This window comes from Drosophila obscura, unplaced genomic scaffold (assembly GCF_018151105.1).
Source record: "Drosophila obscura isolate BZ-5 IFL unplaced genomic scaffold, ASM1815110v1 contig_179, whole genome shotgun sequence".
Classification (NCBI taxonomy): domain Eukaryota; kingdom Metazoa; phylum Arthropoda; class Insecta; order Diptera; family Drosophilidae; genus Drosophila; species Drosophila obscura.
The window spans coordinates 6,455,180-6,478,782 of record NW_024542766.1 but is presented as its reverse complement, the minus strand read 5'-3'; the positions used below and the strand labels follow the sequence as shown (position 1 = coordinate 6,478,782).

At 44.8% G+C, this 23,603-nt stretch overlaps 3 protein-coding genes across 4 annotated transcripts; 1 reads left to right on the top strand and 2 right to left on the bottom strand.

Moving 5' to 3' along the window:
- Window positions 1-1,786: 1,786 nt before the first annotated feature.
- On the top strand, window positions 1,787-19,975 carry LOC111078429 (WD repeat and FYVE domain-containing protein 3). Its single transcript, XM_022373111.2, is given in 20 exon segments — window positions 1,787-1,939; window positions 4,463-4,775; window positions 4,845-5,090; window positions 7,011-7,365; window positions 7,432-7,618; window positions 7,681-8,320; window positions 8,322-9,007; window positions 9,073-10,091; window positions 10,149-10,728; window positions 10,798-11,719; window positions 11,721-11,991; window positions 12,058-15,446; window positions 15,512-15,615; window positions 16,088-17,000; window positions 17,057-17,210; window positions 17,280-17,543; window positions 17,609-17,713; window positions 17,792-17,926; window positions 17,991-18,105; window positions 18,163-19,975. Coding segments are annotated over 19 exon segments (10,530 nt in total). The 5' UTR covers window positions 1,787-1,939; window positions 4,463-4,496; the 3' UTR covers window positions 18,329-19,975.
- Window positions 5,244-6,761, bottom strand: LOC111078427. The gene has a single exon (XM_022373110.2). The coding sequence runs from the start codon at window positions 6,736-6,738 to the stop codon at window positions 5,371-5,373; it is 1,368 nt and encodes a 455-aa protein (XP_022228802.2). The 5' UTR covers window positions 6,739-6,761; the 3' UTR covers window positions 5,244-5,370.
- A 555-nt stretch (window positions 19,976-20,530) lies between the features above and the next one.
- Window positions 20,531-21,308, bottom strand: LOC111078430 (uncharacterized protein K04H4.2). 2 transcript variants are annotated; one of them, XM_022373113.2, is made up of 2 exons: window positions 21,173-21,308; window positions 20,531-21,110 (listed from the first exon to the last, which is right to left on the bottom strand). In XM_022373113.2, exon 2 carries the CDS (start codon window positions 21,091-21,093, stop codon window positions 20,701-20,703), a length of 393 nt encoding a protein of 130 aa, XP_022228805.2. In that variant the 5' UTR covers window positions 21,094-21,110; window positions 21,173-21,308; the 3' UTR covers window positions 20,531-20,700. The 2 variants fall into 2 exon arrangements, with proteins under 2 accessions (XP_022228805.2, XP_022228804.2); XM_022373112.2 differs by having other exon boundaries at window positions 20,532-21,113.
- Between the last annotated feature and the right edge of the window lie 2,295 nt (window positions 21,309-23,603).

The window sequence follows — 23,603 nt, the reverse complement described above, 5'->3', positions numbered from 1 at the left end:
AGACATACTGGATGTCCTTTCTGGATGTCCTTAATTGATTCAAAAAATGTAATTTAATCTGAAATTTCAATGTGGAAAAACGGGCAGCAGAATCGGTCTTTACTTGCATGGAAATGTATTCTGAATCCCTCTCCCCGTCCCCGTGTGCTGTTGATTTATGTGAGTAATAGTCTGATTTCTGTTATTGTGGCCAGCAATTAGAACGAGTCTTCACGAGTATGCAAATGGAAATGCAAATGCAAATACAAATATTATTAACCCCACAAATGTGTGAACCCAATAATCAAATTCAATTTGTTCAACTCTAAGAGACATACATACTAATATATATGTGGGGGATTTCTGGGGGATCAATAGCCGCACACAAGCAGTAAGCAGTAAGAAATGCCATAAGATTGAATTGCTCTGAAGAAAAGCTGAAGTAAAAGAGCCACAAAAGTGTTTGGCCAAAAGGAATTGTCTGCTTAATAGTTTTGAACATCTTCTGTGTTTCTCTTGTGTATGTGCCATATCGGGTTTAATGGTTTTTTGTCAATTCAGCAATCTATTTGTGGTCTTTGAGTACGGCTTAAAGTTAATGAATTTATCAATACAAGTGAGCTTTGAGCTGTTTTGCGCCTGATTATGGCAAGAACTTATTGCCTTGTGGTTTTAGAATTTTGTGAGTGTTTTATTGCCATGAGTTGAATAGAGTTTTGAATATTTAAAATACATTTAATAATAGTTTTTGGTTCTGGGATTTTAAGGAGATTTTTATAACTTTCTTTACTGCTTGCTTACCCATTTTATTCTCAATTTTTATTAATTTAAAAATTATAAAAAAGTAGGAAATAAAAAACAGTTTCTTCTTTTAACGCAGCAGCTAAAAATATATTTCTTAAATTCAGACATTTATTATTTAATCCCTTGTGAAGCAATTAGTTCTCATTAAACTACACCCAAAATCGGTGTAAGAGTCACATTCCAATTGGACCTTGTTTCCCATGTTTCCCAATTATGCAAGCTACATGGACATAAATGTGTTTAATTATTATGCTAAATTATGTTAGGCTAAGACGATTGTGGACAATGGATAAGTAAGCTGCAGTAGCTGCGAAGCAAAGCCTTGAGTGTCTGAGAAGGAAGTGGCATTGAATGGTGTCTGTTGCTACCATTCAGGGAATCTACCATACACCTACTTAAGTTTTACAGCTTAAAGGGCGTCCAAATTATTGAATTTAATGGGGATTAAAACATTCAATTTAGCATTTACCCAAATACTAATGGAAAATTGATTAATTTCAGCTACATAGTAGAGATACTAAAGCCCTTTGATTGGTTTCGCTGGATTTTGCATAGATGGATTTAACATTCACAAATGTTCATTTTAAATTAAATATTTTCATGAAAATGATTTTTTGCATGTAGCAAAAAGGAATAAATTAAGTATTACTCTCATTATTATTTGAGGTTTTAATGTGGCTTTCAAAATAGTTTTTAAATTACTGCGCCAAAACGCAGACTGTCGAAAGCTGACTGATACAGCACTCCGTACAGTTAAAGAACCTTTTCAACACTACGTGGAGGCGCAACAGTCATTGGATTTTTAAATCGAAGAGGTTTCTTTTCTGTTGGGACTAATTAAAACAGGTAACTAGTAATTCCCATTTCATGAGTAGTAACTCATTTTGAACTAACTCTGAATATTAATTTATATTCATTTTGATTTGAATATGTAACGGAAGCAGTGTTGTAGGCCATCGCCATGGAAGAACAAAACAGCTGTGCTCTCGCATCTGACGCTCTGCAACACTAGACGAAAATAAAGAGAAAAACTAAAAAGCAAATCTCATTTCAATTTTTCGTATCAGTCAAACAAAAATGTAAAACAGTTGCATTAATTAACGAAAACTGATGCGAAACACAGGGCACAGAACAATGCATAGAATGTGCAATAAAAGTAAGTGAAAAACGCATCGGAAATGTGCAAAAAGTGCGTGTGAAAATTTCTGTGTGCTCCGTTGGCCAGAAAGAGTGAGAGAGACAGAGACAGAGAGAGATTTGCTGCGTGAGAGAAGAAGAAAAATCAATAAAAATTGTCGTAGCAGCGCGATTATGACGAGCAAAACAAAAGAGCGGTTAACGAATGTGCGTGTAATGGGGGACAGAACAGAACCTAACCGCAAGCCGTTAGATGCCCCAAATGCGATGGCAAAAAGGTGAAAAATTGGTGTGAGTGAGAGAAGGGGAAAAAAAGAGATACGAGAAAACGTAAAGTGGAATTGGAGTTGGGGAATATTGCGAGTAAACAAACAAGTGCGCAATAAGTACATAAAATAAACAGTTGTGTGTCTCGTTGGGGAGGGTTTCGGGTGTTTCTTTTCACTCTCTTTATGCAAATATCTGTATGTTAATAAATATGTGTATCTACATGTGCATTCAAAGTCAATAAGTACGCGGGTCGTATCGTCTGGCATTGTCGTCTCGTCTTCGTTGTCATCGCCCCCACACACTTCCAATATTTCCGGTTTTTACGCTACGCTACCATCCCATACGCCTCTGCAGCGGCAGGGGTCGCCACGTTCATTCACATTTACGGAACATGCGAAGCGTACGGTACGACAGGCAAAATGTTCTGAAAAGAGAACAGAACCGAAGCTATTGATACCCTTTCGGAGACATTGATTGTATGGTAGCTATATGGTAGTGATAAATAAATCAATTCTATGGTTTATATCGTATGGGCAAATACCCATAATACTGTAAAGTCATTCGATTTGCATAAACTTTCACTGAATAATGGAGAAACACATCTGACTCGTTGATATATTTTCAGAAAATAAAGATGAACATTTGTGTAAAAATCGAAAAAAAGAACTGAAAGAAGTATATCTAAATATTCAAATTAGTTATTGAGCTAAGTGAACGAGCTAATCCTTGCCGTGAAGTAAAGAAAATATCCATCAACTTAGTAATTTTGGATTTAAATTATTTTTGTATTTAATTCAGAATAAAGGCCCGTTGCTCCTCCGCTCTACAAACCTCTTGTAAAAATCACCATAATCCCTACAAAAAGTGTAAAAAAATGCAAAAAGAGTATCTGTTATAAATACACACACAATGATAACAATTGAACGGAATGTACTGCAATACGAATACGAAAGCGAATACGAGTATGAATCACCTGCTAACGCGGCTCTGTGGGTTCGTCCGCCGCGCCGCTAATTGTAACGAAGGGTGTGGGGGGCGCGAGTGAAACGAAAAGCGAAAAGAATCGCGAAAGAGCAATAGAATCGCAACCCCAGCAAATAACAAAGTTAATTCCATTGTGCCGATGGCGATGATGTGATTTGTAAACCACTTGAAAGCACAATTCCTACGGCTGTGAAGTGAAGTGTTGGGGCATACAAAACCCCCCCATATATAATTGGGGTGTGTTTGGTGGGGGCTTCATATCTGTCTCTGTGTGTTTGAAGAACATATATTGTGTGTGTGTGTGTGTGTGTGGTATTAATATAAACATATTGTGCATGAAGTGTGACAATATGGAAAATCATCAAAACAAAAAACGCCATAAAGAATCAGTTGGTTTTTGCCAGTTATCGGTAGATAGTTACAGCTGTCGGATACCAGACAGATAGTTACAGGTGCTTGACGATTATGGCATAACTGTTAAACGTAGTAAATATCAGAAATAGTTAGCTCTGAATTTCCATCCTAATAGATTTCTACGATAGATAAATCTGATATCTGAGTTACTTGAATAAATTCTATTCAAATCTTGGAATAATAAGTGTCGCGTGTCTTGCAGTAACGCCCCTCGGTTGGTTTCTGCCTGGTATGCGCACGTAACAAGCTTCATCGTGGCCCCTTAATGTAATTCAGATTTTAAATTGATATCTTTATAAAGCAGAGTCTATACTACTGTAGCATCTATTAAAAAAAGTGTATAATAAAATGTGTGCGATGATATCATATTTAAAGCACAAAAGCAATTCCTGTTGATATCTTAAGTGTTTCCATTGAAAATCTATGAGATTATTGTGAAAAATTGTGCGTTTGCAGTTGATATCTTTATAGGTTTGCAGCGCGTTAGATAGTGTTTTCTTAGCAGGAAACTTTGACATTTAATATCGAGAATAAAGTAAAATCAATAAAGTTATCACAGTGATACAAAAAGAGACCTCGAGTCATGACACTCGCATGGAGTTATTTTTATATAGAGTTTACTCTGCCGATAATGATATAGAATATGAATATACATATGTACATACACATATATATATTTTGCTTTGAGTTCCTATGGTTAGTCTTTAGCTACTGCAGCGGCATACCCGATTGTATTGGCCTTTGTGCATTGCAAAATTATTAAATAAACCTTCAAAAGTCACACTTAAAATTCACAGGTGGAAGATACAGATGTGGACTGTCTGCTCAATTTTCATTACTGATTAATTATCACTCTTCTCCTGTCTGTTTGCAGTTTAAAATACATTTGGCAGTAGAAAAACCCAAAGATGAATGTAATGCGAAAGCTGCGCGGCGCTGCCACTGGAGGCAGCAGCAACGGCAGTGGCAGCAACACCACAAATAATGGCAGCAGACCCTCGGCGGAGTCCGGCCAATCCCCAGCCAATAGACGGGCTGCTGGCGAGGAAGCACTCGTGGATGGGCGCATCCAAATGAGTCTGGGTACGCTCAAGAAACTCTTCAATGAGTACACCCATCCCCGAGAGCCGCTCAGCGAACAGGAGCGCGATGAGAAGCTCTACGAAATGCTGCCACTCTTTTGCAAGGTCAGTTCTTGGTATTTATAGCAAGGGAATCAAACTTTTTAAATACAATTTACTTTGTTTTTGTTGCAGGTGTTTAGCAGCTGTCCAGCGAATGATATGAGCGAAAAGTTCTGGGATGTGGTGGCCTTCTGCCAGCAGGTGTCACGTCTCATGGTCAGCGAGATACGCAAGCGGGCATCCAACCAGAGCACGGAGGCGGCCTCCATAGCCATTGTCAAGTTTCTGGAGGTGGAGACAACGGAGGAGACAAGCAGCGGTTGGATGCTGTTGGCCACCCTCAATCTGTTGGCCAATGGAGATGTGTCCTTGATACAGGTACAGGAAAAGGATGTTATGGCAAAGGAAATGGAATAGATATCGACAGGGAAGATAAAAGATAGGAGGAATATTGCAGCATAGCATATATAGAAGATATTTGATAGATAGATTGGAAGATAAAAAGAATAACCTTAAGTTGGTTTAATTTAGGATTCATCTCTTTAACTTTCGTCTCAAATTAATTTATTTATAATTAATTTAAAATGCTTTGCATTTACTTCTCTAGTTGCTATCATTCCTTGGTTTCTGTTCTATATTTTAAGTGTAGAAATTTCCGCTAATGTTCCTTTGTTTCTTTATGAAAAGTTAGTTTCTTGCTCTCCTTTTGTGGATCTTCTGTTGGTTCCTCAGCAGAAACTTCTTGGAAATTGTCTTCCTTTTCCTTAGACTCCTTTGGCTGGAGATTTTCAGGCTCTGCTTTACTTTTAGTGGGGGATTCTGCCGCTAAAATAGATTTCTTTTTCTTCTTTATTTTATTCCCAGTTGATTTTTTCTTCGATTTATCCATCCCTTGAGCGGCAGCAACCTGTTCTTCTGACTTATCCTCCAATGATGTTATATCTTCACCTATGAAGCCATTCATCTCTTGATTGCCTTCACTTGGCACAGGACTTTCCTCCTTTAATGTTGGTTCCTCTTCTTCCGAATCACCAGCTATTCTTTCGCTCGATAAGGGATCGCTTCTAGTTCTTATGTCTCCCATCATGGTATCCTGACTGTCCACATCCCTCAGGGTAGATTCATCTGTCAGTGGTTGATTGGCCGTACTCCAATCCTCGATCTTTGCCCAAAGGCTGGAGGAATCGCTCGTGCCACGCCATGTCCAAGAGTCTTTGTGGCGTGCCCGCCCCTCTTCATGCTCCATGGAGACCGAAGACTCATAAAGAGCCATTGACTCCTCGCTTGTGGTGATTGTGGGCGTCTCCAAGAAGCTCTCCTCACTCTCCACAGGATGCACGCGGAACAGGACATTCCGTATGCCAATGACTAAATTATAAACCTTCTCCATAAACGCAACTCCTTCCGCCTCGCCGTCTATGTCCTTGAATCGCAGCGGCTGGGAGTGCGCCAGGCGCTCATAGCACTTGCATCGACGACACAGAAAATCATCCACTGGCTTCGACAGCACAAACAGATCGGTGGCACGCTCCGCCAGAAGATCTGGAAAGCCCACACGCAGCTCTCCTGTGGCCTGACGCCGCCAATCACCCGGCTGCATGCGCATCAGCAGATCGAGCAGCATGAACATGTGCATCAGATACATGGTGCCCGTTATCAAGGCCCCAATGCTCTGCCGCTTGCAGTGCGCAAAATGCGGATGCTCCAGATACGCCCAAGTGGAATTTATGGCCAACAAATGCACATCCGTCCTGGCACTCCGCATGATCAGCAGGCCACAGAAGTAGTGCATGCCCATGGCACTGGCGGTGAGCAGCAGCTCGGATGAAAGTATCGAACTCCTTGTCAGCAGCAGCCGAAAGGCACCCAAGGCGGCCAGCAGCGTGTAGGAGCCAAAGGTGGCGCAGTAGACAATAATGTGGGCTATGGGCTCAGGCCAATAGAGCGAGCCAATCACATGGAAGGCCATGCAGAGGCTGCCTAGGCATATTTCTATTAGCTTAAAAAATACCCAAACTTGATTCATTTTTGAGAGATTACGAAAGGAAAACTTAGCTTATAAATTATAGAATACAGAAATAAGGCAAAGCAGTAAAAGCGGGCACGATTTTGAAGGTGTAAGACAACTGAATGCCAGAGATGTGGAAAATGTAACGAAGAAATGCGTGTGAGCTGATGATAAAAGCAATTGTATTCCTTGTGGGTTAAAGCATTCTTCAGCTGGCAGTAAAATCTAAATCCAGAACCATCTTTATTCCATATCCAACCTATTAATACCTCTCCTCCACATCCCTTCAGGTCATGACTGCCGCTTCCGTACCCTCAACGCTGGTCAAGTGCCTGTACCTCTTCTTCGATCTGCCCATTGTGGAGGATGATGAGCCTGCGGACGATGGTTCTGCCATCAGTGATTTCAATGCCCATGAGCGTCGCACACTGCTGCAAAAGGTCTTTGTGCAGCTGCTGGTGAAACTCTGCTCGTATCCGTATCCCGCCGAAGAACTGGCACGCATGGATGATCTAACGCTGCTATTTTCGGCCATAACATCGCCCTGTCCCTGCCACAATATTGTGTGGCGTAAGAATGCAGCCGAAATACTGACAACCATATCGAGGCATGGTCTAACCGATGCGGTTGTTAGTTATATACATTGTAAGTGCAGCTTAAGCTCTATTCAAATATTTCCTTAATGTAATTTAACTCTCCTTTCTTATATAGCCAAAGGTTGCATGGCTTTGTGTGTGGATAATATGCAACGTTTGACCTTTGGCAATCCATTGGAAATTGTTGAAATGTTTGTCACCGTCTTCTGTTTTCTGAAGGACTCTAGTCAGGTATCACAGATACTAATGGATGATTTTCGTGCCTCACAGGGTTACGTTTTTCTCAGTGATTTTCTGTTAAAGTAAGTGCAAGATTTTACCTCTAAAAAACTCCTCTAAATTCCTCTTTTATCCCCCCTTTTAGATTCGACAACAATCGCAGTCAATCGCTGGAAATCCAAGCAGCTATACGCAATCTGGTACTCATGATCTCTTCCCTGTGCATGTGCGGCTTCTATGAGCTACGACCGCCCGTGGCACAATTCAATACCGCCTTCAAGTTGCAGAATTTCCAACTGCCACAGGCCACCTCCCGCGAGACATGCGTGCGGAATGTTTATGCCTTTCAAGTGCTACAAAATGTCTTTCTCAAGTCCACAACTCCGGCACTTTGTTGCACCATTTTGGATGCCATTTCGCGGGTGTATCATTCGGAGAATGCCAATTATTTTATACTGGAATCGGAGCACACTTTGAGCTCGTTTGCGGAGCGCATACACCTAAAGAGTCCGCAGATACAGGAGAAGTTTTTTGATTTGCTGGAATTTATTGTCTTTCAATTGAATTTTGTGCCCTGCAAGGAGCTGATCAGCCTCTCGCTGCTCCTCAAGCACAATCAGTCGACTTCGTGCAGTATTTTGTGTCTCAAGACACTGCTGAATATCCTACGGCATAATGCTGTGTTCAAGGATGTCTATCGGGAGGTTGGCATACTGGAAATCTTCGTGAGCTGCTTGACACGCTACGCGGGACACGTGCAGGACATCACCAAGGGCGAGGAGTCGCTTGGTAGTGGAGCTGTCATCGGAGCAGGAGGAAGATCTGCTGGATACGCTGGGCAAACATATGCTGGAGGCCCTCACAATGCTGCTGGGTGGCGGTGCCAGCAATAATGCTCAGATTTTCCGCGAATATGGCGGCGCCAAGTGCACACACGAGCTGGTAAAATTCAAGCACTGCCGCCCGCAGGCACTGGGCATCATACGGGAGCTCATTCTGTCCGCTGGCGGGGATGATGACATGCTGTATATCCTGTCGCTGATGCACAGCATCAGTCCGCATCAAGTGGAGTTCAAGATACAAATACTCAACATGCTGCTGGGCTGCCTCAAGGATTCGCATCGCACGCGCACTGTCTTCCGGAAAGTGGGTGGCTTTGTGTATCTGACGAGCGTTTTTGTCTCGCTCGATGGCAGCATGGCACAGCCCCAGCCGGGCATACCCCAACAGGATCTCATACTGCTGCTGCAAATAGTCTGCCAAACGCTGGCCACCGCCATGCGGTTCGAGCCAGCGAATGCCAAGTTCTTCCATCAGGAGATAAGCAGCAGCTCGCTGTGCGACACAATGCGGCTGTTGGGCTGCTTTGGTGGCGCCTCAACGCTGCAGGATTTCAATGGCAGCTACGAGCCCCAGCAGACGCTGCTCAAGTATTATCACGAGATATTCAGTGGAGATATTCTGAGTGTTGGGTAAGCAGGAATCAGGGATCAATCCGCCTTTAGGGCAATAAATTCTAATCATTTTTCGCTTGCAGTTTCTCGGCTGATGTGCCCTATCCCCTGTCCTATGTGTGCATCGTGTTTCGGCTGCTCTACAGCATTGCTTTGGATAACTTTGAGGCACCCAATTTGAGTGGCATCATCGGATCGCTCTTCAGCGATCCCCCCGCACATTCGCGTTCGCCCAGCAAAGAGCTGGCGGCGCCCGTGCATCCCAGCCAACTGAATCTCACACAGCCCATGCCGGAGCCGAGGATTGTGCATCCGGGCGTGGTGCTGTGCATGCTACAACTGCTGCCCGCTGTGCAGCTGGAGGAGGCGCCCCTGGAGGCCATACAGCTGCAGGTTTACTTGAGTGAAATTATTAAATCTCTGGTGCGGAATGAGCGCAATCAACAGATCATGTGCGATCATGGTTTGGCCGAGAAGCTGCTAAAGCTCACAAGGAGAGCCCTCGCGGAGGAGCAGCATCCCCTGCACGTGCCCATGCAGTACATCCTGGAACGCTTGGCCGCCCAGGCGCTGCAACCCACCGAACTGCGACAGTTTCTGCGCCTCGGAGAGCCCCTCTCCTGTGCGGACATTGATCTGCAGCAGCCGTACCGCCTGGGCGGACCTGTGCCCCTCACGCGCATCAAAACGCTGGTGTCCATGACAACGCCCAGGGATTTCCGTGCCCATGGCTCGAGCACGCTGCCACCGTTTGTGGAGCTGGACATGTCTGCCGAGGGCTTTGGCTGCCTCTATCTGCCATCGCTGGCACCGCAGGCCACAGCCACTGCTGGCGGCACCATCGATGCGAACACCATTGGCGGCATTGGCGCCGGCGATCGCATTTTTCCACCACAAACGGGTCTCACGTACTCCACTTGGTTTTGTGTGGAGAAATTCTCGGACCCAAAGACAGATCCACATTGTGTGCGGCTGCTGACGCTGGTGCGAACCATACACAATCCACGTGAGGAGAATCTTGCGTGTCTGTCGATACTTTTATCCGCCAGGGACAAGGCCATTGTGGTGTCCACGCAAGAGACGCTGGTGACGCCCAGGAAGAGTGAGTTTTTATCCAGCATCTAATGGCATATAAATCCGCTAATCGATTTCCTTTCAGGCATTGGCGATTGGGAGCCAGAGGGCTCTGATGATGGCATTGCACGCATTTGGTGTCCCGATCTGCTGCACGAGGGCCAGTGGCACAATCTCGTGGTGGTGCTCAATCGTGCGGTGCTCAAGAACTCCAGTCTGTCGCTCTATCTCGATGGTGTGCCCATGCACACGCAAAAGCTGCACTACATTGCCCAACATCCGGGCGCCACCACCGCAAATCTGACATCTGCCACACAGATTTTTGGCTACATTGGCACGCCGCCCATTTGGCGACGCTACTCGCGTCTCTGCTGGAAGCAGGGCGTCTGCCATTTGCTGGAGGATGTGCTGCCGCAGCAGACGGTGCAAACCATCTACCAGCTGGGCCCCCACTACATGGGCTCGCTGCAGGCGCCGCAGCTGGGCAAACAGTCGGAGGCAGTGGCGCCGCTGGTGCCCGAGGATCGTGTGCTGCTGGGACTCAATGCCAAGGCAGTGTCCAAGCTGACGCTGGTCAAGATACGCAAGGTGTACAGTCGTGCGGATAACAAGAGCATTGCCAAGCAGCTCAATATGAATTCACATGAGAATGCCACGCCCATTAAGTAAGGGCAACGTCTGCTTATAATCCTTACCTAGGAACTACAGCTGTCTCTTTTTCTTTCTTCTTGTAGAATTCTGCATAATTCTGCGGGCCACTTGGCTGGCGCTGGTCGCTCTCTGGGCGGCGTCGTCGTGGGTTATCTGGGCGTGCGCGTCTTCAGTCCCCATCCTGTCTCGGCCATGATTGACACGGTGGGCGGCTGCAATGTGCTGCTGGGCATCATTGCCATGGCCCAGGATGTGGAGTCCTTGTATGCGGGCGTCAAGGCGCTGACCTGTGTGGTGCGCAGCAATCGCGCTGCCCAGGCGGAAATGGATCGCAAGCGCTGCTATCAGACACTGGGCATGTTCTTCAAGAAGAAGAAACATCTGCTCAACAGTCACATACTCCACCTGACATTCGGCCTGGTGGGCACCGTGAACAGTGGCCAGGATACGTCTGCCATTCCGAATGTCACCGCATTCCAGGATCTGCTGTGTGACCTAGAGATCTGGCACAATGCACCCAATGGACTGCTGCGCTCGCTGCTGGAACATCTGCTGGAGTTAGTCGTCGAGTCCAATGAAAAGAAACAAAATGTCAAGATCATGAGGGATCTGCAGCTGCTGGTGAAGCTGCTGCACATCATCACGCACATTCAGGATCATTCGACGCGTGAGATTCTCTTCAATCTGCTGGAAACGCTGCTGGGCGGACAGCCCAGGCACACGGATCTGCTGCTCTATGGCCAGTATGTGGCCGCCAAGCTGCCGCGTGCCCAGGACGGCGCACTCGAACGTGCCGTGCTGCTGCCCAGCATCAAGAACTTGGGCGAGGATCCCGATGGCGGTGTGGCACAGAATATTTACCTGCGCAATCGCTGCCTATCGCTGCTCCACGGCCTGTTGTTTACGCCACGCAGCACTGTGAACTATGTGATCTGCGATGACATCTCCAAGACGCTGGGCATGGACTGGCTGCTGCTCTTCATGCAGCCGCATGTCCACTTTACCAACAGTGATCATTGCGGTGCGCATACTCGTCGTGGTCTGTGCCAATGAGAGTTTTCTGGTGCGCTTCCGCGATGCCACCCACAATGGCGGCTATCTGCGCTTCACCGAAATGGTTTCGCAGCGCAAAATGTTGGGCCTGGGCGCCCAGCAGCTCAACCAACGGCCCAGCAATGGCACGGGCACGGTCATAGTGGCCACGCCACAGAATACCATACAACATTTGCCCACCCAAATAGCAGGAGAAGTGCGTCCAGCTGCGCTGAATATACCAGGTGGGCCTCAGTGTCTCCTTTGTCTCTATGAAGCTTAACTTTAAATTTAAATTCCCTTTTTCTTAGGTTTCCAATTGCTGGAATGGCTCATGCAGCATCATTTGGATGTGCCAGAGCTTTACTTTCTGGTCACCGCTCTCATTATGGGCCAACCTGTCAAGGTGCTGGCCACGGAGCACACGAAATTCGACCTGGATCGCGTGTGGTCGTTCCTCTGGGGCGCTCCAGTGGCAGCCAGCACGCAGCTGCCGAAGTTAAATGTCTGCCCCGAGGGCGTTTGTGTGCTGCTGGCCATGGTCCGTGCAATTGTGCATGGCGGAGAGTGTGCCACGTGGCTGCACAGCCACCCGGAGACCATCATCCAACTGCTGTTTAGTCTGTACCAGAATCTCAGTGACTTTACGCCCGTCATGATGGCAGGCGATGTTGTGACCTCCCTGGTGGCAGTGCTCTTTCCGCAGGTCGCCAGGAATGCTGCCGATTCGGAGCCAAATAGCGGCGCCTCCACGCCCACTGACGGCACGGGCAGCAGCGGTTTTGTTCTGCCACCGCCCGAAACGTTGCATGTGGCCGCTGTGCAGCCCAAGATCACCGCCCATCCCGTGTGCAAATGCATCATTGATTTCCTGCGCGTAATTGTCGTGGATTCATTGGGTCTGAATATGCATGGCAAGGCCACACCCGTGATAGATCTGGTGCTGGATGCCGCCCCAGACTCCGCAGAGATGTCGCTGCAGGTGCAATACCAAACGCAGATTATCATAGCCCTGATGGATCATCTGTTGGCGGCCGATGTGCTCGTGGGCGAGCAGGCGGCACTGCCGCTGGTGCCCATACTGCAGAGCCAAATGCAGCACATTGCCCCCAATGTGTTCTACCTGACGGCGCGCATTGTGGATAAGCTGTGGCAGGGCTGCCTGGCACGCAATCCGCATGATATCTTTGATTTTGTCATCAAGCTGATTGCCCAGGCCAAGCGCCGATCCTCGTCGCTGTCGCTGGAGCATCTGCATCACTCGCTGAATCGAAGTATTCTGTTTCTGCTGTCCCGTCCCACCGATGATTCCCGTGCGGATCAAATGAGCGTCCTGGAGGCACTGCACAAGATCATACAGCATCGTTTGCTCATCTTTGGGGCCGGCAATCACGAACTGGAGTTCATTGGCTGCCTGACCTACTGCCTGCTGCAGCTGACGGCCGACATGAAGATTATACTGGAGCCAGCGACGAGCAGAAACACCACCTGGCATGTCAATCCGCAAACAGAGACAGTGGAGCCCAAGGATGAGGATCTGAATCAGCTGCAGGGTCGCAATCTCATTGTGGGCGCCGCCTTTCGCGTCTGGGAGGAGCTGTACGTGTGCAAGAAGCCGGCCATTGAGGAGGTGTTCAAGATATCGCTGACACCGCCGCCAGCCAGCTCGAAGGCGCCCGATCTGCAGACGACACGCGAACAGGTCATGGAGCTGGCCTCCAAGCTGTGGTTCAACTATGTGGAAGCGGAACGCAAGGCCTCCTATCGCGTGCCCTGGGAGCTGCACAATCAAATCCAATCAAAGATACAAAAGGTCACCGGTGGCCTGACGCGCCTGGCCAGCCGCACCAAGGTCAAAAAGGACGAGCTGGTGCGCACCAAATCGAATATGAGTCGCGAGGCAGCCTACGAGTCCACGGGGATACATGTGCAGCTGATCAAGGATCTGCTGGAGCTGCGCTCGAAGCAGTACCAGCAAATGCTGCAGCACACCCAGCGCTATGTGTACCAGGATTGGGTGCACTCAGAGACGGAGCTGACGCGCGAGCGTGGACTGTGGGGCCCCGCGGGCTGCTGTTCGCTGGACAAATGGATAATGGACACCACCGAGGGACCGCATCGCATGCGCAAGAAAACCATGCGCAATGATGTCTTCTATCTGCACTATCCCTATCGCCCAGAGCTGGAGCTGGCCGACAATCGGCAGCTCAAGTACAAGGTGGCCTCCAGTTTTGATAGCAAAACATATTTCCAGCATGGACAGCAGCAGCCGCGCATACTGGCCGAGGCAGAGCACTCGGCTGCGTCCATGCAGCAGCAGGCCTCGCTGGAGTCGGTGCATGGCCAGCAGTCGTCGCATCGCCTGGAGGCGAGCAGTTCCACCTCAACGCCACCGCCACCAGTGTCGCCCAAGCTAATGGGCAGCGGCCATGGCACGGCGCCGTATCCGCAGGAATCATTGGACGGCACTGCACCCGAGGACGATGAGGAGGAGGAGGACACTTCCATGACCAGCGACAATGAGACATTTCTGCGGCTGCTCGAGGAGCAAGAGAAAATCAGCTTTATGTTCCGTTGTGCCCGCGTGCAGGGCCTGGATACCTTCGAGGGTTTGCTGCTGTTTGGCAAGGAGCACTGCTATATCGTGGATGGTTTCACGCTGCTCAAGAATCGAGAGATACGCGACATTGACACGCTACCCACGGGCGCCTATGAGCCCATTATACCCAATTCGGGCGGCACTACCACGACCACATCACGTGCTGTTAGCCAGAAGCTGCGGCAATGCTCCAAGTTTGCCTACGAGGAGATACGGGAGGTGCACAAGCGACGCTACCTGCTGCAGCCCATTGCCCTGGAGATCTTCTCCGAGGATGGACGCAACTATCTGCTGAGTTTCCCCCGCAAGGTGAGGAATAAAGTGAACCAAAGATTCTTGGCCCTGGCCACGGCCCTCAATGACAATGCGCAGCAATCGGTGGCAGGACAAAAGCGCACGGCGAGTGTGGAGCAAACTTCGGGTATCTTTAGTGGCCTGATAGGCGAGACATCGGTCACCCAGCGCTGGGTACGCGGCGAGATCTCCAATTTCCAGTATTTGATGCATTTGAATACGCTGGCGGGCCGCAGCTACAACGATCTGATGCAGTACCCAGTGTTCCCCTGGATCCTCGCCGACTACGACTCGGAGGAACTGGATCTCACGGCGGCCAAGACATTCCGTGACTTCTCCCGGCCCATGGGCGCCCAGGCAGACGAACGCCTGGAGCAGTTCCAGAAGCGTTTCAAGGAGTGGGATGATCCGCATGGCGAGACGCCGCCCTACCATTACGGCACCCACTATTCCTCGGCGATGATTGTGTGCTCGTATCTGGTGCGCTTGGAGCCGTTTGCCCAGCCATTCCTCAAGCTTCAGGGCGGACACTTTGATCTCGCAGATCGCATGTTTCACAGCATCAAGGAGGCGTGGCTGTCGGCCTCAAAACTAAATATGGCCGATGTTAAGGAGCTCATACCCGAGTTCTTTTATTTGCCCGAATTTCTGAGCAATTTCAATAACTTTGATTTGGGCACCAAACAGAATGGCGAGACCTTAAATCATGTCATAATGCCGCCATGGGCCAAACAGGATCCCAGGGAGTTTATCCGCCTGCACAGAAGTGCCTTGGAGTGTGATTATGTTAGCCAACATTTGCATTTGGTAAGACAGTTAACAGAACTCTCATAGTTCCCATTTAAACTGAAGTTTCTCTGTGTTTTTTGCAGTGGATTGATTTAATTTTTGGCTGCAAACAGCAGGGTCCCTCGGCGGTGGATGCTGTCAATGTGTTTCACCATTTGTTTTACGAGGGAAATGTGGATATATACAAGTAAGTTCCGGCTTGCCCTAAGGGCAGGCTGCTCCCCTTTAGTCTAGTTTATTTTTTATATTTATATTCCTAACGCTGCAGTATTGCTATATATGATTTACTTTTTCTATTACAAATTTTTATAAATATTAGTATTATTATTTTTTAATATTTAATTATTAATCTATTGTTTATATTGTTGTACTATTTATTATATTTCAATTTTCTTTTAATTTTTTCTATTTTATTTTTTTATTTATTTGCTTATACTATTAAGAATTTTTAGAAATAGTATCATTTTTTTAACATTTATTTATTTATCTATTGGTTATATTTTTGTATTATTTTTTTATTTTTTTTTTTTTTTTTTATTTTTTTTTTTTTTATTATCTAAATTTGTTTGTTTTTTTTGTTTTTTTTTGTTTTGTGATTATTTTTATTTTATTTATTTTTAATAGTTTATTAAACATAAACTTTGTTCTCCCTCCTGCAGCATTGATGATCCTTTGAAAAAGAATGCCACCATTGGCTTCATCAATAACTTTGGACAAATACCCAAGCAGCTGTTCAAAAAGGCTCATCCAGCCAAGAAAATGGGCGGCTCGCGGCATTCAGCACTCATCGATCCGACAGCCTTGATGCAGGGCAACAGCACAGTCCTGCAAACAGATCGCTTGTTCTTCCATAATCTGGATAATCTAAAGCCCAGTCTGCAGCCCATCAAAGAGCTCAAGGGGCCAGTGGGACAGATACTGCAGCCGGATAAGACCGTGTTCGCTGTGGAGCAAAATAAAGTGATGATGCCGCCGTCGTACACGAAATATATAGCCTGGGGCTTTGCCGATCATTCGCTGCGCGTGGGTCTCTACGACACGGACCGCGCATCGTTTGTGTCCGAGGCAGCGGCCCAGAACTCCGGCGAGATCCTCACCTGTGCGTGTCCCAATGCCAAGATGATTGTCACCGCTGGCACCAGTTCGGTGGTCACGATCTGGAAATTCGATGCAAACCGCAAGAGTCTCAGTGTGAAGCATTCGCTGCATGGCCACACGGATGCGGTGACATGTCTGGCCGCGAGTGCTGCCTACAATGTGATTGTCTCGGGCTCCAGAGATGGCACTGCCATCGTTTGGGACATGTCCCGGTTCACCTTTGTGCGCCAGCTGCGTGGCCATGCGGGTGTCGTGGCTGCTGTTTCGATCAATGAGCTAACGGGTGACATTGCCACATGTTCGGCCACCTGGTTGCATGTTTGGTCCATCAATGGTGATGCTCTGGCCATGGTAAATACGTGTGTGGGCAGTGCGGATCGCATGCAGCAGATTCTATGCGTGGCATTCTCACAAATCAGGGAATGGGATCAACAGAATGTCGTCATGACGGGCTCCACCGATGGTGTTGTGCGGGTGAGTCATAAATGAGGATTTATTGGAACTTTTCAGCAACTTTTCCTTCCCCCTAGATGTGGTCCCTGGAGCACACACAAGTCCCCATTGATCGCAAACTCAAACGTGGCGTGGAGGTCTGCTCCCAGGACAAACCGGACTCTGCTTCAGCCGATAAAATGAATATTTTCAAGCAAATGAAAAGCCTCTCGCAGGCAGAAGAGGAAACAGGTGCGGTTTTTTGCTTGCCACTGGCTAAATTAATTCTCTAAATTTATGGTTTATATTCCTTGCCTCTAGACATTGTAAAATCTGCCTCGGAGAGCAGCATTTCGGAGGCCTCAGAGCACAGCAAAGCCGAGTCCCTCAAATCCGAAGAGAGAGCTGAGGAAGAATCGCTCAAAACCAAAGATAAAGCAGAAGCAGAAGCGGAAGCGCAGGCACCGGAGGCATCGCCAGTGGAACGCAGAAAAAGTTCCATCCCAGGAGCCAAGTCGCTGCATGAAATGAAATCGGCGACAGTAGAAGCACCCGGCTGCAGCTCGGATGTAACGGGAAATGAAGGTAGCACTAAAGGAAGCATCTCTATACACATTTTCCTGCCAACTTTTCTCTCTATAAATCCGTAGAAGATGCCCATGCCATTAGGCCAAGCAAATCAGACACCAGTCTGACCGATGGTTTCGTTTTGATAGACAATGACAGACAAAGAGGTGAACAGGCTTTGAGAAAGGGTAAGGCAATGATAGATCTACAGCATAGTTATAATATTTATACCTAATACTCGTATATGAATTTTGTTTTATGGTTAGGCTTCAAATGGCAACGTCAATTAATGTTTCGCTCAAAGCTAACCATGCATACGGCATATGATCGCAAGGATAATGCAGAACCCGCTAGCATTACAGCCTTGACAGTATCCAAAGATCATAAAATCTTATATGTTGGTAGGTATAAAAATAAAAAAATAATACTTTAAAATATATTAAAATAAATTTAACTGCTGTTTAGGTGATGCTCGAGGTCGCATATTTTCATGGAGCGTCACGGAACAGCCAGGGCGTGGTGTGGCCGATCATTGGCTAAAGGATGAGGGCGCCGATCAATGTGTCAAGTGTCATGTGAAGTAAGTTCCATATAAAAGTGCACTTACCTTTGGCTTGATGGTTTTTATTCTTCATAGATTCACGCTGTATGAGCGCAAACATCATTGTCGCAATTGTGGTCAGGTTTTCTGCAATAAATGCAGTCGCTTCGAGTCGGAGATCTCACGTTTGAGGATCATCAAGCCTGTGAGGGTGTGTCAGGCGTGCTTTAGTCAGTTGCGCTCCAATTCGTTGGACAATTAAGGGGGGAGAAGAGTCACCCCACCTGTCGTTGAAGCACCGAAGGGCAGGCCGCATCCAATTCGAAGCAAAGTGTACCTATAAATTATTTAAAAAGATAATTTACTTTATAATATTTACGCGTATAACCATTTAAAAGACGTTAAAAGGCGCATTCAGTGATGATATGTAATTGTAAAAAACTTAATTAATTCTTTTATTTTTCAATTTTAACGTTTACATTTTTTAACTAAATTATTTAATATTTAATTTTGTTTTTTACAATAATTTTTAAACCAAATGTAAAAGTTGAGCTAAAAAAAACAAACAACCAAAGGCTGTTATATGATTTTATATTTTATTTATACACAATATATACTTTTAAATGAATTTTTTTATACAAAAAAATACACACGCATGGAAAACAGAGTTGCAATATAATTTATACAAAACAATTTAGTTATTAAAAATATTTATTATACACCAAAACAAACAAAAAATACGAAGAAAAATACGATAATAAATGTTGCTTATGGACAATTTTTCTAGTAATATAAAACGTTCTATAAATATTGTGAGAGGCGCACAAGAAAGAGAGAGTCTATTAATGTTACCAGAGAGCTAGCTATACGTAGTACTTCCCCCGTCAGCAGTTAAAGAATAATATCCAGACCCAAGAATAATCAAAAGTGAAAAAACCACGAAGCACCGCCAGTTATATCAATTACAAAAGAGAGACAGAACTTTAGATACACTTTTTTTGCTAGCCAAAAGTCACGAGAATCAGAAGAAGGATCCTTGAGGGATCCTTGAAACACGTTTTAGAACACAACACACAAACCTCACAACACGTAAAACAAAAACCAATTTAAATATATCGTATATTCTATGGACAGCAAGTAGATTTTTCTTTAAAAATAAACTAAAAAAATAAAGAATTACTTCCAAAAACAAAAATTAATAGAAATCTATAAAAATAATGTATGAAATGGAAACTTAATTCTATAAAGCAATACTAAAGAGTTGCACATTAAAAATCATAAATTATAAATTAGTAAAAAAAAAATAATTAAAATAACAAAGATTATAAAATAAGAAAAAATCGTAACATTCGCTGTCATACATTCTTTACATTTCTTCTCAAACTTCAGATCTCAAAAGAATTTCCTTTCTTTCCCTTTCTTCCTATGACAGCAAATCTTTAAACCCAAAAAAATAATGTAAATACGAAAGACAAATAATACAGAAGAAAATACCATACAAATTGGTGACAAAAATACCATAAAAATTAGTGACAACAAATTAGTTAAATAAATTAGTAATGGAGGTAGAAAAAAAAAAAAAAAAAAAGCAAGCAGATAAAAATTCGGTATTTTGTAGAGAATCTACATGTTGCATTGATAATAATTTACAAATATTACGAGTATATATGTAAATGTGAATGTATTTCAATTATATCGAATATACCTCCCCCTTGCCCTAACCCCTTCGACTACTCCCTCCTCTGTTGAAACAAATACCCGCTAAAAACTATCCAAAGACTTGAATCATCAGAACATACAGAAACGAACTCTAAACCAACCAAAAACACATCTCGAAACTGAAAACTATGCATCTAAAAGACTTCTAAATGTTACATTTCAAAGAACACAAAGAGACAAAGAAATATTATATGAAAAATCAGCAAAACCGCAGATCTAACCTGTATTAAATCATAAACAATTAGAAAATACCAAACAAAAATAAAATAAAAGATAATTATATAAAATTATATATATATTAATTGTTAGTTTGTGAGATATGCAGATAAATAAACATCTACGAAATATGCGAAAATGAACAACAAATACAAATAAATAAAATGAAAAATGTTAATAAAAAAAAAGTTGGGAGAGTTTTTAATGGAACACAGGCGAGACCTGAAGTAGGGGAGTCCTGGGTACACATGGAAAGGCAACGAAATCTAATAAAGAGAATGGGAGTGCAAGCTTCTCGTCGTGCCAGTTTGAGAGGGCTTTAAAGGCTTTGGCATCGATACGAAATATAGATAACATCGTCCTCAGATTTATTTATTTTAATTTTAAATAATTTTTGTATTTAAAATATTTATATAATCTCATTCCATGCCATTTAAATGTTAAAAAGTTCTTCGATTACCTCCGCTAGATTTAAAAATAGTTCCAGGCCTCTGAAATCCCCTTCCAATTTTTCAGTAATAAAAAACCGTTACATTTTTTTTTTTAGTCTACTTTCAAACGAAGCGTATTGTTGTGTGTATGAGTAGGGTGTGCGTTGCTGTCGGCGGTTGTGTGTAGATAGTGTATTAGCTTGAAATTTTTGAAAGCCGCTGTTTTGCCAGTCCTCGTTCTTGCGCCTCAATGGATTCGCCAAGCTCTTTAGTGCTGGCGTCCATTCCAATTGGAGTTCCACGCTGGTCTACCCGAGCCGCTGCGTCCGCCGGGATAGCAGTTGCTTCCAGAGCAGCTGCCACCATATTGACCTCCCGCCGACATGCGTGTGCATCTGCCGGAGGAACAACTACCGTTCGAGCAGCTACCGTTGGAGCAGCTTCCGTTCGAGCAGCTACCGTTGGAGCAGCTTCCGTTCGAGCAGCTTCCGTTCGAGCAGCTACCGTTGGAACAATTTCCCGCGGCGCAGCTTCCGTTGGAGCAACTTCCGTTCGAGCAATTCCCAGAGGAACAGTAACCGTAGCTGTTTCCGTTCCCCTGCGAAGATCCCTGAATGGGGAAGTTGCCATAGCCGCTGCTGCCATTGTAGTATCCATCCATGGTTATTTCGTAGCTGACTTCTAGCAAGAACAAATTCCTTTTTAATTTTTTGTTTTTATTCCCAAATATTTTAACTCACTTGCAAGTATTTTTTTTACTAGGCAAACTGACAAAACAGCGTGTTCAATTTTGAAACTACAAAAATTTGGAACACTATTTTTACCCCAGAGATGTTTTCAGGTGAAGGTCTAGACAGAGAATGAGCTCCGAGCTGCCCAAACATATCCCAAACAGCCTTGACAGCAAAGGAAACAGCAAAAGTCATGGCCTCATTGTTTCCGTAAATTTATTTTTCGAACTCAAAATTCGAATGTGGCCAGAGAGAGCATGCGTGGAAATTGTCGAAAAGTGGTGAGTTTTTTGGGCTTGTCAAGTAGGCGTGGCCTGGCCAGTCGAGAGCGAATGCGACAGAGAGATCCTGTTGAAGGAGGGGGGGCGTAGAAAAAATCCGACTTCTTGATGCCACAAATTTGCCAGAAACGGCTGACGATGTGTGTGCGTGTCCCAGGAAGGGGGGAGTAGGAGTGGAGAAGAGGGCCATGTGTGTGTGTGTGTGTGGCACTGAAAGAGGTGGAAAAAGGTGGGCAGGGTTGCTGCTTTCTGGGTGATTTACCACCAAACGCCGGACGTTGACGTCGACTTCGTCGCTGTGCCTGTGCCCTGTAAATGACTTTGCGTTCTGACTGGTTAAATATAACCGCAGGATTGTATTACAGAGAGAGGGGGATGAGTAAAAAAGGGGAGTTGAGTGGGTGGGGCCATTATATAACCACGGTACCCTCTGCCGGAATGGTCTCCGTGTAATGGCCCAGAGTTTCGAGCCGCAAAATCGCCCCAATGGCCATAAACCCGAAATTACAAGACCCAACCCATCCAAGACGCTACAAGAGATCTCTATTCTATGCTGTATCTTGTATCTACATATATCTGTGTGAGTGCCTCTTCCATCAGTGTATGTGTGCGTGTGTGTGAATCTCCTCCCCTCCCCACCGCTCCAGTATTCAGAATGTCGCAAAAGTCATTTCAATTTAGAGATGGAGAGTCAGTAAATCAACCCCTATAAACATACCAACAACACCAGCAACAGCAACCCACCAGATACCAGAATCCATGGATCCACACCCACAACGACCGAACGGGGGAGGGGACTCCCAGCCAGTCGCTTGTCGGGGAAACGCCATTGCGAAAATGCCGCTAACACACACACACACACACACACAGCTATGGATACACACCCATGGTTACAGCTACATATACTTATAGCTTATATCCCCTCCCCCACCCCGCCCACAAATGTGCATAAGATACAGACATAAATACAGACATATATATTGTTATATATATCCATGCCCCCCACACACATATGCCAAGCCATATCCATTGCGATGGATGCCATGTAGATTGCTCTACGGGCAAGCTAATGGAGTCCTTTGGCTGCTCGAAAGAGCTACAGTTTTCATTTATAGAAGAGAATATAATTTCAGAATGGAAGGAAATACCTATGTTTATGATATTATTCACTTTCTATGACCATAATCTTATTGGTGATATTAAAATTATTTTGTATTGCTATTTAAAATATTATTTAAATTATTTAGGGAATATTTTTGGTACTTTTTTGGAATGAAGAATTAAATTTCTAAAGCAATATAATATCAAAACATTCAACCCATTTCTATACGCACATCTATACAATATCATATATTCAGATCGTTTTCCGTGATTGCCTAATAAATTTGTATCATGAGAAACCTTATAATTCGATTTTACGATTTTGAAGGAAAGAATTAATGAAATCCATTTGCTATTTGCATTTAATTCACTTTAACTTAAGTATTCAAGGTATATTTGAGTATTCTAATATTTTCTAGTATTTCTCTATTAAAGGTTCCAGTATCATTCATAATTTTGTGCTATTTTTCTAGTAATTTCTAATATTTGTAATTAAAAATTTGTTTTTATATTATTTGACTAGAATTTTCCATTATTTTCTGTTTTTGTTTTCATCCACTTAAAATTAAAAAAAAAAAACGAGAATATTTGTCATGCAATAAAAAGCTAACATGTACTTTAACTTTAAAAATAAATTATACACATGGTGGATAATCGCACACCCTTTACATCCATTCAATTACAATTCCATTAGCAAGTGAGGACTCCCTCATCCTTCCTTATCCCTTTGTCACAAGCCTTTACAAATCGTACACCCAAATGACTTGAACGGTTTAATGGACCCTAAACTGTAGCGCCCTTTTTTTGCAGAGCCACAGAGAGAGAGAGAGAGAGAGAATGAGAGAGATCCTGACTTTAGAACTAATAATCCGACAGCCTACAAGCAGCGCAGGAGGATGATGGCAGGACCGGCAGAAGGCAGACGGCAAAAGCAAAAGCAGAGGCAGAGCCAAAAAGGAAAAAAAAGCGAATAAAAATCGAGTGAAAGCCAGGAGGGTACACCCTGACTCCAGGAGGAAGATACATGGTATGGTATGGTATTTGCCGAGCACTGAAGA

What these genes read in the sequence shown, in the direction of transcription:
- LOC111078427 (XM_022373110.2), bottom strand. Translation starts at nt 6,738, where the DNA reads ATGAATCAAGTTTGGGTATTTTTTAAGCTAATAGAAATATGCCTAGGC.
- LOC111078430 (XM_022373113.2), bottom strand. Translation starts at nt 21,093, where the DNA reads ATGGATGGATACTACAATGGCAGCAGCGGCTATGGCAACTTCCCCATT.